This window comes from Pseudochaenichthys georgianus, unplaced genomic scaffold (genome assembly GCF_902827115.2).
Source record: "Pseudochaenichthys georgianus unplaced genomic scaffold, fPseGeo1.2 scaffold_1905_arrow_ctg1, whole genome shotgun sequence".
NCBI lineage: Eukaryota > Metazoa > Chordata > Actinopteri > Perciformes > Channichthyidae > Pseudochaenichthys > Pseudochaenichthys georgianus.
Genome location: NW_027262644.1, coordinates 9,693 through 25,767, shown reverse-complemented (window position 1 = coordinate 25,767; position 16,075 = coordinate 9,693). Strand labels below are relative to the sequence as shown.

Here is a 16,075-nt window from a genome sequence, read left to right as displayed (position 1 = left end):
GGAGGAGGGGGGAAGGGGCTTTGGGAGGGTCCAGGAGGGAGGAGGGGGAAGGGGCTTTGGGAGGGTCCAAGAGGGAGGAGGGGGAAGGGGCTTTGGGGGGGTCCAGGAGGGAGGAGGGGAAGGGGCTTTGGGAGGGTCCACGAGGGAAGAGGGGGAAGGGGCTTTGGGGGGGTCCAGGAGGGAGGAGGGGAAGGGGCTTTGGGAGGGTCCAAGAGGGAGGAGGGGGAAGGGGCTTTGGGGGGGTCCAGGAGGGAGGAGAAGACGGAAAATAGTTTTTGGGATTGGAATAGGAAGATTGGATTTTATCTTGAAAGAAAGTGCTTTGTGCCTGAGAGATGGAAGCAGAGAAAGAGGAGAGCCTGATAGGTTAGGAGGTCGTCATGGTGTTTGGATTTCCACCGTTTCCGCTCTGCTGCCCGAAGGACGGTTCTATTAGCACGCAGTGCGTCATTTAGCCAGGGAGCAGGAGGGGACTGACGAGCCTGCCGAGATGTGAGAGGACAGAGAGAGTCCAGAGAGGATGTGAGAGGAGAGAGAGAGTCCAGAGAGGATGTGAGAGGAGAGCGAGAGTCCAGAGAGGATGTGAGAGGAGAGCGAGAGTCCAGAGAGGATGTGAGAGGAGAGCGAGAGTCCAGAGAGGATGTGAGAGGAGAGCGAGAGTCCAGAGAGGATGTGAGAGGACAGAGAGAGTCCAGAGAGGATGAGAGAGGAGAGAGAGAGTCCAGAGAGGATGAGAGAGGAGAGAGAGAGTCCAGAGAGGATGAGAGAGTAGAGAGGAGAGTTTCTGCAGCAGAGTTTGGAGGCAGGAGTTGGAAGGAGTCAGAGGAAGGGAGGGCTGAGAGCACCGATGAGGCAAAGGTAGAGGGGGAGAGGGAACGGAGGTTACGGCGGACAGGTGCAGGATGAGAAGAGATGAGTTTGTTATGTTTGGAGAGGGGTAGAGAGAATGAAATGAAGAAGTGATCGGAGGTGTGGAGCGGGTTTACAGAGAGGTTAGAAGCAGAGCAGGTCCTTGAGGATATGAGATCAAGGACACTGCCAGCTTTAACAGAGATGTTAGTTCGTCTATCTTCCCCGTCTGGAGGTTGAAGTCTCCGAGAAGTACAGCGGGAGGGCCAGTTTCAGGGATGTGTGAGAGGAGAGGATCTAACTCCTCCAAGAAGTCCCCCAAGGCTCCTGGTGGACGGTAGAGAACAACAATGGTCAGTTGTATAGGATGGGTCACTGTGACGGCATGGAATTCAAAGGTGGAAGGAGTGAAGTTAGGAAGCTTGAAGAGGGAACAGCTCCATTTGGGAGAGAGCAGGAGACCAGTGCCCCCTCCTCTGCCAGTGGGTCTGGGTGTATGGGAGAAGGAGCATGCTGTGGAGAGAGCTGCTGGGGTGGATGTGTTGGATGGAGTAATCCAGGTCTCAGTGAGAGCAAGGAAACCCAGGGACTGCAGGGAGGCGGAGCCAGAGAGGAAGTCAGCCTTAGGAACAGCTGACTGGCAGTTCCACAGGCCGCCTGAAACTAGATGCTGGATCTCAGTGGAGCACGTGGGATAGACGAGAGCAGGCCGGGTATATCGATTACGAGATACACGGGGCCAGTGATAATTGCGAGAAGACACATGAACAGGAATGGAGAAAATACACATGATTATAGCCTGAGGGGCTAAACAACCAAATAAAATAAAACGCCAGCGACACTTAGCTCAATCAAAGTAGGATGTGCCTCCTCGTGCCTCCAGCAGGACTCCTTTGTCTTTGTCAGTCTTACCCCCTAAACGCACCAGGAGCGTCTGCGCTGCGTTACGGCTGCGCTGCGGCGTTCGCAAAGACCGCGGCCACTCTAGTCAATGGGTGCTGTTCCACCAGACGCGCCGCGGCTCGCCGCGTCCCAGAAGCTCCTCGCCGCAAGGAATTTCTAAAATATAGGATGAATCCTATTTTTTAAGCGGCGCAGGCAGGAAGTGATGAAAATCACCTTGTTGTCTGCTTTGCTGGTTGAGGGGGTGCACCCAAAACCGGCTCCTTCTCCCCCCCCACCACCGTCTTTCAAGTAGGAGAATACTGCAGCGTTCTCCTCCGGTTTACAGGCACTGTCAATTATATATACAATAATTATGATGATGAATGCATATTTTTTTACCACTAAAATACAGCAACACATCTTTGATTCATGTCGTTTATAACTGGAATATTACAATTATTATTAACTGTGTCTGTCGTCTACAACACAACAACAACAATAAACCCGATTTAAACAGACACAAACATAAACCATTTAACTACGTAGCCTACTTACTTGTAGAAGTACAAAATGTCCAAAATCAACAACAACTGCGAGGCTGCACACACGACGCTCCGCTTCCGCAACGTTTTGAAACGCGCCTGGTGTGTGAGGTCGCAGGAGGAGGGCGCAGCGTGGCGCAGACGCTCCTGGTGCGTTTAGGGGGTAAGCCTGTCTGACTCACGCTCCAGGAAAGAGCTGCCTAAATGGACACCTGATTGCTGAGTTCTCACAGCTGTGGGGCCACGCCCCTTTAATTAGTTCATTCTCTGCAGCTGGTGGCCCTCGTGATGGCAACATGAAGCTTTGAATGAAGCATCGAACCACTTGGACAATTGTGTCGGAAATAGTGGGTTTAACGTATCTTTGCCTTTAAAAATATTCGATGCACACACACACTAAGACTGAATATCAGGTTCTATTTGCAATTAAAGATTGATAATTGTGTGTATTGGGTTATTGAGAAGAGACGAGAGAGTGCTGGACATGTTTTTGGGAGTAGAGGGCCTTTTATCAGTTATTAAAGTATTAAAGTTGAAAAGCAATGATTACAAGTACATCCATTCCGGGCTTTGAACCAGCTGCGCGGAGGACTCCGGGGGTGAGACACTTCAGAGGCCTGGGCTCCGGGGGTGAGACACTTCAGAGGCCTGGGCTCCGGGGGTGAGACACTTCAGAGGCCTGGGCTCCGGGGGTGAGACACTTCAGAGGCCTGGGTCAGGGTGAGACACTTCAGAGGCCTGGGTCAGGGTGAGACACTTCAGAGGCCTGGGCTCCGGGGGTGAGACACTTCAGAGGCCTGGGTCAGGGTGTGGGACACTTCAGAGGCCTGGGCTCCCGGGGTGAGACACTTCAGAGGCCTGGGCTCCGGGGGTGAGACACTTCAGAGGCCTGGGCTCCGGGGGTGAGACACTTCAGAGGCCTGGGTCAGGGTGAGACACTTCAGAGGCCTGGGTCAGGGTGAGACACTTCAGAGGCCTGGGCTCCGGGGGTGAGACACTTCAGAGGCCTGGGCTCCGGGGGTGAGACACTTCAGAGGCCTGGGCTCCGGGGGTGAGACACTTCAGAGGCCTGGGCTCCGGGGGTGAGACACTTCAGAGGCCTGGGTCAGGGTGTGGGACACTTCAGAGGCCTGGGCTCCGGGGGTGAGACACTTCAGAGGCCTGGGCTCCGGGGGTGAGACACTTCAGAGGCCTGGGCTCCGGGGGTGAGACACTTCAGAGGCCTGGGTCAGGGTGAGACACTTCAGAGGCCCGGGCTCCGGGGGTGAGACACTTCAGAGGCCTGGGTCAGGGTGAGACACTTCACGTATTGTCATACTGATATTCTGTACACACTGTGAAGACCACTGAGACAAATGTAACATTTGTGATATTGGGCTATATAAATAAACATTGATTGATTGACTTCAGAGGCCTGGGCTCCGGGGGTGAGACACTTCAGAGGCCTGGGCTCCGGGGGGGAGACACTTCAGAGGCCTGGGCTCCGGGGTGAGACACTTCAGAGGCCTGGGCTCCGGGGGTGAGACACTTCAGAGGCCTGGGCTCCGGGGTGAGACACTTCAGAGGCCTGGGCTCCGGGGGTGAGACACTTCAGAGGCCTGGGCTCTGGGGGTGAGACACTTCAGAGGCCTGGGCTCCGGGGCGAGACACTTCAGAGGCCTGGGCTCCGGGGGTGAGACACTTCAGAGGCCTGGGCTCCGGGGTGAGACACTTCAGAGGCCTGGGCTCCGGGGGGAGACACTTCAGAGGCCTGGGCTCCGGGGGTGAGACACTTCAGAGGCCTGGGTCAGGGTGAGACACTTCAGAGGCCTGGGCTCCGGGGGTGAGACACTTCAGAGGCCTGGGTCAGGGTCAGACACTTCAGAGGCCTGGGCTCCGGGGGTGAGACACTTCAGAGGCCTGGGCTCCGGGGGTGAGACACTTCAGAGGCCTGGGGCAGGGTGTGGGACACTTCAGAGGCCCGGGCTCCGGGGGTGAGAAACTTCAGAGGCCTGGGTCAGGGTGAGACACTTCAGAGGCCTGGGCTCCGGGGGTGAGACACTTCAGAGGCCTGGGCTCCGGGGGTGAGACACTTCAGAGGCCTGGGTCAGGGTGAGACACTTCAGAGGCCTGGGCTCCGGGGGTGAGACACTTCAGAGGCCTGGGTCAGGGTGTGGGACACTTCAGAGGCCTGGGCTCCCGGGGTGAGACACTTCAGAGGCCTGGGCTCCGGGGGTGAGACACTTCAGAGGCCTGGGCTCCGGGGGTGAGACACTTCAGAGGCCTGGGTCAGGGTGAGACACTTCAGAGGCCTGGGCTCCGGGGGTGAGACACTTCAGAGGCCTGGGCTCCGGGGGTGAGACACTTCAGAGGCCTGGGCTCCGGGGGTGAGACACTTCAGAGGCCTGGGCTCCGGGGGTGAGACACTTCAGAGGCCTGGGTCAGGGTGTGGGACACTTCAGAGGCCTGGGCTCCGGGGGTGAGACACTTCAGAGGCCTGGGCTCCGGGGGTGAGACACTTCAGAGGCCTGGGCTCCGGGGGTGAGACACTTCAGAGGCCTGGGTCAGGGTGAGACACTTCAGAGGCCCGGGCTCCGGGGGTGAGACACTTCAGAGGCCTGGGTCAGGGTGAGACACTTCACGTATTGTCATACTGATATTCTGTACACACTGTGAAGACCACTGAGACAAATGTAACATTTGTGATATTGGGCTATATAAATAAACATTGATTGATTGACTTCAGAGGCCTGGGCTCCGGGGGTGAGACACTTCAGAGGCCTGGGCTCCGGGGGTGAGACACTTCAGAGGCCTGGGCTCCGGGGTGAGACACTTCAGAGGCCTGGGCTCCGGGGGTGAGACACTTCAGAGGCCTGGGCTCCGGGGTGAGACACTTCAGAGGCCTGGGCTCCGGGGGTGAGACACTTCAGAGGCCTGGGCTCCGGGGGTGAGACACTTCAGAGGCCTGGGCTCCGGGGCGAGACACTTCAGAGGCCTGGGCTCCGGGGGTGAGACACTTCAGAGGCCTGGGCTCCGGGGTGAGACACTTCAGAGGCCTGGGCTCCGGGGGAGACACTTCAGAGGCCTGGGCTCCGGGGGTGAGACACTTCAGAGGCCTGGGTCAGGGTGAGACACTTCAGAGGCCTGGGCTCCGGGGGTGAGACACTTCAGAGGCCTGGGTCAGGGTCAGACACTTCAGAGGCCTGGGCTCCGGGGGTGAGACACTTCAGAGGCCTGGGCTCCGGGGGTGAGACACTTCAGAGGCCTGGGGCAGGGTGTGGGACACTTCAGAGGCCCGGGCTCCGGGGGTGAGACACTTCAGAGGCCTGGGTCAGGGTGAGACACTTCAGAGGCCTGGGCTCCGGGGGTGAGACACTTCAGAGGCCTGGGCTCCGGGGGTGAGACACTTCAGAGGCCTGGGTCAGGGTGAGACACTTCAGAGGCCGGGGCTCCGGGGGTGAGACACTTCAGAGGCCTGGGCTCCGGGGGTGAGACACTTCAGAGGCCTGGGCTCCGGGGGTGAGACACTTCAGAGGCCTGGGCTCCGGGGTGAGACACTTCAGAGGCCTGGGCTCCGGGGGTGAGACACTTCAGAGGCCTGGGTCAGGGTGAGACACTTCAGAGGCCTGGGCTCCGGGGGTGAGACACTTCAGAGGCCTGGGTCAGGGTGAGACACTTCAGAGGCCTGGGCTCCGGGGGTGAGACACTTCAGAGGCCTGGGCTCCGGGGGTGAGACACTTCAGAGGCCTGGGGCAGGGTGTGGGACACTTCAGAGGCCTGGGCTCCGGGCTGAGACACTTCAGAGGCCTGGGCTCCGGGGTGAGACACTTCAGAGGCCTGGGCTCCGGGGGCGAGACACTTCAGAGGCCTGGGCTCCGGGGTGAGACACTTCAGAGGCCTGGGCTCCGGGGTGAGACACTTCAGAGGCCTGGGCTCCGGGGGCGAGACACTTCAGAGGCCTGGGCTCCGGGGGCGAGACACTTCAGAGGCCTGGGCTCCGGGGGCGAGACACTTCAGAGGCCTGGGCTCCGGGGGCGAGACACTTCAGAGGCCTGGGCTCCGGGGGTGAGACACTTCAGAGGCCTGGGTCAGGGTCAGACACTTCAGAGGCCTGGGCTCCGGGGGTGAGACACTTCAGAGGCCTGGGCTCTGGGGGTGAGACACTTCAGAGGCCTGGGGCAGGGTGTGGGACACTTCAGAGGCCCGGGCTCCGGGGGTGAGACACTTCAGAGGCCTGGGTCAGGGTGAGACACTTCAGAGGCCTGGGCTCCGGGGGTGAGACACTTCAGAGGCCTGGGCTCCGGGGGTGAGACACTTCAGAGGCCTGGGCTCCGGGGGTGAGACACTTCAGAGGCCTGGGCTCCGGGGGCGAGACACTTCAGAGGCCTGGGCTCCGGGGGCGAGACACTTCAGAGGCCTGGGCTCCGGGGGCGAGACACTTCAGAGGCCTGGGCTCCGGGGGTGAGACACTTCAGAGGCCTGGGTCAGGGTCAGACACTTCAGAGGCCTGGGCTCCGGGGGTGAGACACTTCAGAGGCCTGGGCTCTGGGGGTGAGACACTTCAGAGGCCTGGGGCAGGGTGTGGGACACTTCAGAGGCCCGGGCTCCGGGGGTGAGACACTTCAGAGGCCTGGGTCAGGGTGAGACACTTCAGAGGCCTGGGCTCCGGGGGTGAGACACTTCAGAGGCCTGGGCTCCGGGGGTGAGACACTTCAGAGGCCTGGGCTCCGGGGGTGAGACACTTCAGAGGCCTGGGCTCCGGGGGCGAGACACTTCAGAGGCCTGGGCTCCGGGGGCGAGACACTTCAGAGGCCTGGGCTCCGGGGTGAGACACTTCAGAGGCCTGGGCTCCGGGGTGAGACACTTCAGAGGCCTGGGTCAGGGTGAGACACTTCAGAGGCCTGGGCTCCGGGGGCGAGACACTTCAGAGGCCTGGGCTCCGGGGGCGAGACACTTCAGAGGCCTGGGCTCCGGGGGCGAGACACTTCAGAGGCCTGGGCTCCGGGGTGTGGGATGAATGATCAATAATGTTAACCCCGTAACGATGTGTTCTTTGTCCCGATGTGCTCTCTTCGGTTGCCTTCTTGTTTCTAGCATGAATATTGCATTTCTCATTTTCTCACCAATAGCCTGATTGTACTCGTTTGTTCTGAACCCGCTGTTTTGTTGTTATGGAAAATGTAAAACATGATTGCTTTGTTATACCAATGAGGTTCCTACAACCATTTTCTGCAATAAAAATATTCTTTAAAAAAAAGAACATTAGTTTCTTTCGGCCATTTTTGTAAAAGAGTTCTTGAGGTTTTTTCATGTGTCTTTGAACCTGCGGGCCACCGTACACCAGAGCTTAGAGACACTGCAGATCGAACTAACATTTAAAACTAAAAGCAACAGACAAGTTGCTGCTTATTGATAATTAAGTCATTATTTTATAAGTCTGAAAAGTGAATATTTCTTTACTAACTTTAAAGTATCTGAATATATTTGAGTTGATGTCGTGATATAGGGATTTAAGAAACACTGATGGAGGTTTCCTTTCAGTTTAAAAAGCCAAACAGCCGATGCATTCATCCGTACCATGCCCCACAGCTCCAGAGGATCCAACACGTCAGGGTGAAGAAAGAAACGAAACAACGTTAAAATGAATCAACAGGAAGTCAGACGGTCGTTAAAAACGAGTTGTTTTTATAGCAATAATGCAAAGTCACATTCCCCTCATTAATGATACATCAGAACAACCGAACATTCAAACCAAATCATGCGTCTCCCCTTCAGGACGACAGCGGGAATAAAACAGACATTTCAAGCTGAACGTGTGGATTTCATCTCTGGGCATTCAGTGCTTCAAAGCTCATCCATTCAAGCATCCTCAGAGTCTCCGTCCACTGACAACATGCACCGTGTGGCCAGAAGCACGTGGACGCCGCACTGCACTCTAAAGGATGCTCACTTGGTGACCTCGTTCAGCAGAAAGGGCTAAATAAATACATCTGATTCATCCCTGCATGATGAACAGGAAGGAGGTCAGAGCCACCGAGCATCTCCTTCCTCTTCCTCTGGGATGCTGCGCGGCGTTAGGCTTTCAAACACATCTGTTCAAGTGGAAACAAGTCAGACTGAAATCTCAGGATTACTGAAGCGAGGAATCTCAAACAAAATCATAATGATGTTGGTAATCTGCTTTTCTCTCCGTCCGTACTTTGTTTTATTAAAGTGGATATCTTTGGACATTTGAAGACATCACCACACACACACACACACACACACACACACACACACACACACACACACACACACACACACACACACACACACACACACACACACACACACACACACCACACACACACACACACACACACACACACACACACACACACACACACACACACACACACACACACACACACACACGAACTAAAAGCTGATCTTCAGATCGTTCTCCTCGTTTAGAAAATAAAAAACCAAGTGACTTTTTTTTTCACATTAAAAATAATTTCAAATCATGAGTCTGTTGGCTTCTCTGTAGACACACACTCAGTCTCTCACTCCGCCACACTCTCTCTCTCTCTCTCTCTCACTCTCACTCCGTCACTTACTCAGTCACACTCTCTCTCTCTCTCTCTCTCTCTCTCACTCCGTCACTCACTCAGTCACACTCTCTCTCTCACTCCGTCACTCTCTCTCACTCACTTAGTCACACACACTCTCTCTCACTCCGTCACTCTCTCTCTCTCACTCAGTCACACACTCTCTCACTCTCACTCCGTCACTCACTCAGTCACACTCTCTCTCTCTCTCACTCCGTCACACACTCTCTCACTCTCACTCCGTCACTCACTCAGTCACACTCTCTCTCTCACACACACACACACACACACTCTCTCACTCCGTCACACTCTCTCACTCAGTCACTCTCTCTCTCACACTCTCACACACACACACTCTCTCACTCCGTCTCTCACTCTGTCACACACACTCTCACTCCGTCTTACTCTCACTCTCTCACTCCGTCACACACTCTCTCTCACTCAGTCTTACTCTCTCTCTCTCACTCCGTCACACACGCTCTCTCTCTCAGTCTTACTCTCTCTCACTCCGTCACACATGCTCTCTCTCACACACTCTCTCTCACTCCATCACACTCTCTCACTCCGTCTTACTCTCACTCTCTCTCTCTCACTCAGTCACACACTCTCTCTCACTCAGTCTTACTCTCTCTCTCACTCCGTCACACTCTCTCTCTCTCTCTCACGCACTCTCTCTCACTCAGTCTTACTCTCTCTCTCTCACTCCGTCACACTCTCTCTCTCTCACTCACACACTCTCACACTCAGTCTTACTCTCTCTCTCTCACTCCGTCACACTCTCTCTCTCTCTCTCTCACTCCGTCACACTCTCTCTCTCTCTCTCACGCACTCTCTCTCTCTCACGCACACTCTCTCTCTCTCACTCACACACACTCTCTCACTCTCAAAGGAAAATGGCGGCTGCCGTCGGGCAGCTAAGGCAGAAACCCCGCAGCAGCGTCCTCTCAGCTGCTGCTCAGAGATTAATACTTAAAAATAGAAAAAAGTGACGTGTTTTTAATAAAACTCTCCGCCTGGTTCTCGTTCTCAGCGTCAGTTCGAGAGCGATGGAGCGCTCAGTGGAACTCCACGAACTCCTCCAGGGTTCTGGGGATCTGGTTGCGGTACGTGATGCGATGCCTGCGCACCGCGCGCGCCGCCAGGCACTTCAGACTCATCTTCATCTGCGTCTTCAGCAGGATCTCCGACACGCCCGTGGTGCTTTTGTCCAGCGGCGTCTTTAAAGACAAAGTCGACTTTAGTGTCAAAATACAAGCAAGATCATTTCTGACGAGGATCTGAAGGAAACATTGGAAAGTCTCACGAGTGCCTTTTTCTGACTCTTTTTCACTTTTCCCCGGTTCCTTCTATATATATATATATATATATATATATATAGTCAGTCGATTAAAATAGTTAATCGCACATTTTTGATCTGTTCTAAATGTACCTTAGAGGAATATTTTTCTCTTATCAACATATGAGTGGACAAATATGCTTTATGCTAATGTTTATTATCATTTGAACAATGACAAATATTCTCATGAATATTAGAATATTAAACACAACAACCTGGAACCTCTCTAATACAATAATACAATACAAATGTTGTGTGTGTGTGTGTGTGTGTGTGTGTGTGTGTGTGTGTCTATGTGCAACTCAGGCATATGCTCGAACGGGAGCTGCCTGGACGCTGCAGTCATGTTGCACTATCCGTGCTGAGTGTGCTGACTTCTCCTACAATGTCCCACTGTCTGCATCAAGTCAAGTGCTCGGTGCAGTTGTGTGGATAGGGCGCTCCTCTGTTTTCATTTAAACAGCTCCTTATATCCGTTAGCGCAGCTAGCTAGCACCAGATGCTAACAACAACAATGCACGTAAGGTCTCTCCCTCGCTCGGGCCACACACACACACACACACACACACACACACACACACACACACGGTCCTCCCGATGGCCAGGCGGTGCCTGCCGGTGAGCGTGGAAGTGTGGTCTGCCTCAAGCGGGCAGCAGGAGCGGGGCTGTCAGCATCAGCTCGTAGACGGTATTTTAAACTCGATGCGCTCTGAAGCTACGGGGCGCCGAGGACAAAAAATATACATGCGTTAATCGCGTTCAAATAATTAGTGGCGTTATTTTTTTTTTCCGTTAACGCGTGTATGTATATATATATATATATATATATATATATAGTGGGGCAAAAAAGCATTTAGTCAGCCACCAATTTTCATCCTAGGTATACATTAATATATATTAGGGGTGCAACAACTAATCGACTTAATTTTTTACCCAATTGTTTTTCACACATTTTTGGAAATAAATAAAAACATGTTCAAATAAGTTTAGAGACCAAGTCTAATTTGTCAAATGTATTGAAGCTTTCATGTGTGGGATTCACAATCAGGCCAGCTGTAGAGAAGACCCTCAGCTGGAACGGAGGTTGCGGGTATAGCATGTATATATAAGTTTAATTTGGCATAGTTTGACCTCTACACCACACTCACTAACCTGGTCCAAATATTTCCACTCCTTTGACGCCATGTCTGTGTCGGACTCTTCTTGGAGTGTAAATAATTACCGGACTATGACTGGTAAAATATGTTGAATACCGGCAAAACTAAATATCTCCTGTCAAAATGTCTCTGCACTTTGCCGCCACACACGGTTGCCAAGCAGCGCTTATTGTTGTTTAGGCTGGCCATGTGTCGCGAGTGTTGACGGGGCGGGGAGCACGCTCATGAACTGTTAGCGCCTGAACCTCCAACGGCTGCGGAGCGCATTAGGGCCTAAGATGAGGTTTGAGTCTGCGTGACCTGCGTGCAGGGAGGGGCAGCAGCCGTATCATTGGCTAGAACTAGGTCTGATGGATTTGGACATAAACACGAGTGAAGTATAACCGGACGCGAGAGAGAGACAGAGAAAGAGAGAGAGAGGGAGAGAGAGAGACAGAGAGAGAGAGAGGGAGAGGGAGAGAGAGGGATCAGCACCTGCAGCTCTGCCCGCTGTGAGGGAGCAGAACACACCTTTAGACCCGACACATTTAGCTGTGGCACAGTCGTATATATTATATACATTGAATTATTCAATTTGATAATATGTAATCAACTTAGGCATCCCATCCCATTTAAATAAATAATAAACATATTCATAACTCATATTCGATACCTGAATAATTTAGAACATTCGATTACTCGTTCCCATCCCTAATATATAAATATATATATACCTTCTTCTGCTTGTTGGTCATGTCGGTGTGCGCACCCGCCTCCACCAGGCTGATGATGATGGCGTGCAGCGTGAGGAAGTCGCTGATTGGCCGGTTGTACTGAACGATGACGTGCAGCGGCGTGTTTCCCTCGTGGTCCACGGCGTTCACCGGCGCGCCGCAATCCAGCAGCAGCTTCGTGACCTGAGCGCTCGGGAAACTGCACACGTCGTTGGTGTGGAAGTCGTCCACCGGCGTGCTGGAGCTGATGGCGAGATGAAGCAACGACGCGCCGTCACGAGAGCGCGGGTCCATCTGGATCAGGTCGTAGATGTGCTTGTTGATGCGCGCGCGATCCTGCTCGCCACAGGTGGTCTTCGTAGTAATGCAGACCAGGTACAGGAAGGTGAACACGTTGGACTCGTAGTTGTCCTGCGCCGACGGTAGTTCTGCCTCGGTGGCGGTTTCGACCCTCGCCATGCTGCGTTGGATCTCCAGCACGCTGCAACTCAACACCTGCTCCACGCTCGGCGCCACAACGCGCTCCTTCAGATGCACCATCTGCGAGAACACCTGGGCGAAGCGAAGCAGGTCTTTGTGCGTGTTGCGGTTGCCTTTCTGCCGCAACCTCAACGCGTGAAGCCACAGTTTGATGCACTGCTCGAACTCCATGTTGTCGGCATAGACGGCGCCGCGGTAGATGATCGGATGAGACACGTCGATGTTATCGGAGCCGAGAACGCGCTCCCGTATCATCAAACCCTCCATGTGCAGCGCATCTCGATCCACCCTGATGGCTTCCAGATCCGACATCGTACGACACTCGGTTCGCCCGCCGTACGCCTCGATGGCAGGAAGAAGCTCCTTGGCGATAACGTTGTTTGGATGGCGATGCCTCTCCACCATCGCCATGTGCAGGTAGTGATACGTCCTCTGGATATCGTAGTTCTCGCGGTCGTTGGCAAAGGAAGCGCCGAGCAGCTCCAACGCTTCGATGCGACTCTTAGCATCGCAATCGGCGTGTTCCAGCAACAACTCCACGACCTCCGCTTTGCAACTTTCCGCCGCTACCTTCAGAGGAGTCATGCCGTGCCCGTTCACCACCATGTGGGCCTGGCACCGCACCAACTCCTTCACGATCTCGAGGTGCCCCGCTTCGGCCGCGAAATGCAAAGCGGTCGCCCCACAGTGCGCCTTGGCGTTGGGATCGGCGCCGCGTTCAAGCAGGAACTGGACGACATCGGCGTGCCCTTTGTACGCGGCGATCATCAGGCAGGTGTTGTTGTACTTGTTGGTGATTCGGATGTCGGCGTCGTGCTCCACCAGGAAGCGCACGATGTCCAGGCGTCCGTCGAAGCAGGCGGCGCGTAGAGGCGTGGAGTTGGTGATGGTGGTGTGGTTCACGTTGGCGCGGTGGCTCAGGAGGAGGCGGACCACATCGAAGTGTCCGGCGCCCGCAGCGCACCACAAGGCCGTCGCTCCGTCGATCACGTAGCTGTTAGAGAGAGAAGAAGAGCGGGGACTCAGAACACAGAGAAGAAGAAGAAGAAGAGACCGTCCGATTGGTCTCTGGTTTTATTTAACATCTTAAGGAAGAATATTTAGTTTCCCTAAACCGTAATTGTTTTTATGATTCGTCAGAAAACTGATTCATCTTCACAGTATATAGATTTCATTGGGATGAACCCGAGACGCAGCATCTCGTTTCCAAGGGGGTCGGGACTAGCAACAACGTACAGAGGCACACAAAAAGACAAACCACGTACAGTCTGTTACGTGAAACGAAAACAGACAAAAGCAACCGTCTGATGTGCTTCTGATTTTAACATAAAACATCTAAAGGAAGGATATTTCTGTCTCGCTACACCTCAAGTGCTTGTTTGTTTACAAAAATACAGAAAAAATTACCAAAGAAATTGTATATTTTGGAAAAGCTCAAATCAAAGAATTATCAGAGGAAACTTTCTTTAGCCTGCCTCGTGACGTCACAGAGAGGGTGTGTGTGTGTGTGTGTGTGTGTGTGTGTGTGTGTGTGTGTGTGTGTGTGTGTGTGTGTGTGTGTGTGTGTGTGTGTGTGTGTGTGTGTGTGTGTGTGTAGCAGGAAAAACCAGCTCTCAGTTTCAGTTCAGAGAGGAGAGACAGGTTTCTGCCGCTCAGTAAACAAAACCTAACTCAGGGAAATATAAACCGTCAACACGTGACTTTTCTAAATGTTCTGAACACACCGATGCTTCTTCCGGAACAAAATCATTTCCTAAATTGGGATCAAATAAAGTTTCTATATAAAACGTATATTTCTTATATATAAAAATCATATCATGTATTTTTAACAATGGCTTTTGATGAAGTTTTAAGATTGAATCATTCACACAGTTTAATTAAAACATGGCATTTTTTATTTCTTTTAGTCTCTATTGGATTTTAATTTAAGTATCTGTTGTTTTATTTTTGTATTTGCATATCTGTTTTAATTGTGTTTTTAGTGTCTGCTTTAATTGATGTTAGTGTCTGTTGGAGTTTCATTTTTTATCTTAGAAGTGTGCTGTCTTTTTTGGGGAGGGTGAATCTTGTCTGTTAACATTTTTATTATTTAAATGTTCTCTTTATTCTGCTTTATTTGAACGTTTTGACCCCTTTACCCTCTTCTACATGAAGCCCTCACAAACAGGCACTGGTTAGACATGCTTTTTAACACAAAGTAGTCCCTCTCACCCGTCGAACCGCACGGTGCCGGTCTGCTCCGTGTTGACCCGGTAGTGATCCACCAGCAGCCGGACCACCTTGTCGTGTCCGTTCCGGGCCGCGATGATGAGCGGAGTGGACCTCTGGCCGGCCACCTGGGTCACATGGCTCAGCAGGAACCGCACCTCCTCCTCCGGGTGGTTGTGCAGCAGCGCGGCCAGCGTCAGGACCCGGCCTTCGCTGGCCGCCTTGAACACGTACCCGGCCAAAGGCTCCATGTGGACCCGGTACACAGCAGCCAGGTCCCCGGTTCCAGCAGCAGCCTGATCCCCGTCCGCAGCGAGGACCCTCCCATTAAAGAGTCCAAACCCGGCCCGGTGCACACATGAAAAATCCACCTTCTCCGTAATGCAAGAAAAAAAAAAAATCAGGGTTCGAGGGGCGTTTTTCCAACTCAAGTGTCCGATTCTAAGTGATCTTTTTCGGGTTGGTTTTCTCGAAGAGCCGCTGATAGCCGGTTAGCTTAGCGTGCTAAAGTTAGCGAGCTAACAAACTAACAAAATACACCTTCTCTGTAATGCAAAAAAATAATAATCACGGTTCGAGAGGCGTTTTTACAACTCAAGGGTCCGATTCTGAGCGATGAATTCCGGGTTGGTTTTCTCCAGGAGCCGCTGGTAGCCGGTTAGCTTAGCGTGCTAACGTTAGCGAGCTAACGGCCGCTTTTTGAACTCCACCGTTTGTTCGGAATCAAACTGACGCCGTGTTGTTGGTGGTAAAAGAGAGTCTCGTGGAGAAGTTTCTGGATTAAAACTCAACACGAAGGAAGATTTTAAACAAAAACAAGCTCTTTCACCTTCTGTGAAACTAGTCCTGTACCGGAAATTAACGTTCAACTTAAAAATAGCTCCGACGGGAACTGTCTCCGGATGATATAAGTTCCCTTAGACGGACTTCCTCTTCTGTTTAAAAACTACAAAAAACTGCAATGACTACAAAGGGTAAACAGAGGAATAAATAAATACAAATAACTTAATTCAAACAATAGTAACACACAAAAGCGTTTAAAATCGTCACTTTGAATGCAGAACTTTTGGTTAACTTACTAAAATCTGAACCAGACAAAATAACGAAATATTCTGACACTTTAAGAAGATTTTAAGATGAATTCTCCAATTAATATTAGCAGCATAAACATTACTTATGTCCTAAAGTAGTGCTTTTTCCCCGTAATAATAAAGTTAGACAGACAGCCCTTCAAAACGCCACCGTCTGTTCAGGTTAAACTGGAGCCGTGTTAAAGGAAGTAAAAGAGACTCTGCTGGAGATAAAACTCAAAGAGTGCAAGATTTGAAACACAAAC

The 16,075-nt window shown here is 52.5% G+C and overlaps 1 protein-coding gene across 1 annotated transcript; it reads right to left on the bottom strand.

The window, feature by feature from the left end:
- Positions 1–9,885: 9,885 nt before the first annotated feature.
- fem1b (fem-1 homolog b) lies at positions 9,886–15,080 on the bottom strand. Its single transcript, XM_034077727.2, has 3 exons — positions 14,743–15,080; positions 12,052–13,525; positions 9,886–10,062 (listed from the first exon to the last, which is right to left on the bottom strand). The coding sequence occupies exons 1-3, from the start codon at positions 14,988–14,990 to the stop codon at positions 9,901–9,903; spliced, it is 1,884 nt and encodes a 627-aa protein (XP_033933618.1). The 5' UTR covers positions 14,991–15,080; the 3' UTR covers positions 9,886–9,900.
- Between the last annotated feature and the right edge of the window lie 995 nt (positions 15,081–16,075).

What these genes read in the sequence shown, in the direction of transcription:
- fem1b (XM_034077727.2), bottom strand. Translation starts at nt 14,990, where the DNA reads ATGGAGCCTTTGGCCGGGTACGTGTTCAAGGCGGCCAGCGAAGGCCGG. An exon ending in GGCACCGTGCGGTTCGACGG is followed by an intron (nt 13,526 to 14,742) that starts GTGAGAGGGACT and finishes TCTCTCTAACAG; the next exon opens with CTACGTGATCGACGGAGCGA. An exon ending in TGACCAACAAGCAGAAGAAG is followed by an intron (nt 10,063 to 12,051) that starts GTATATATATAT and finishes TTGTCTTTAAAG; the next exon opens with ACGCCGCTGGACAAAAGCAC.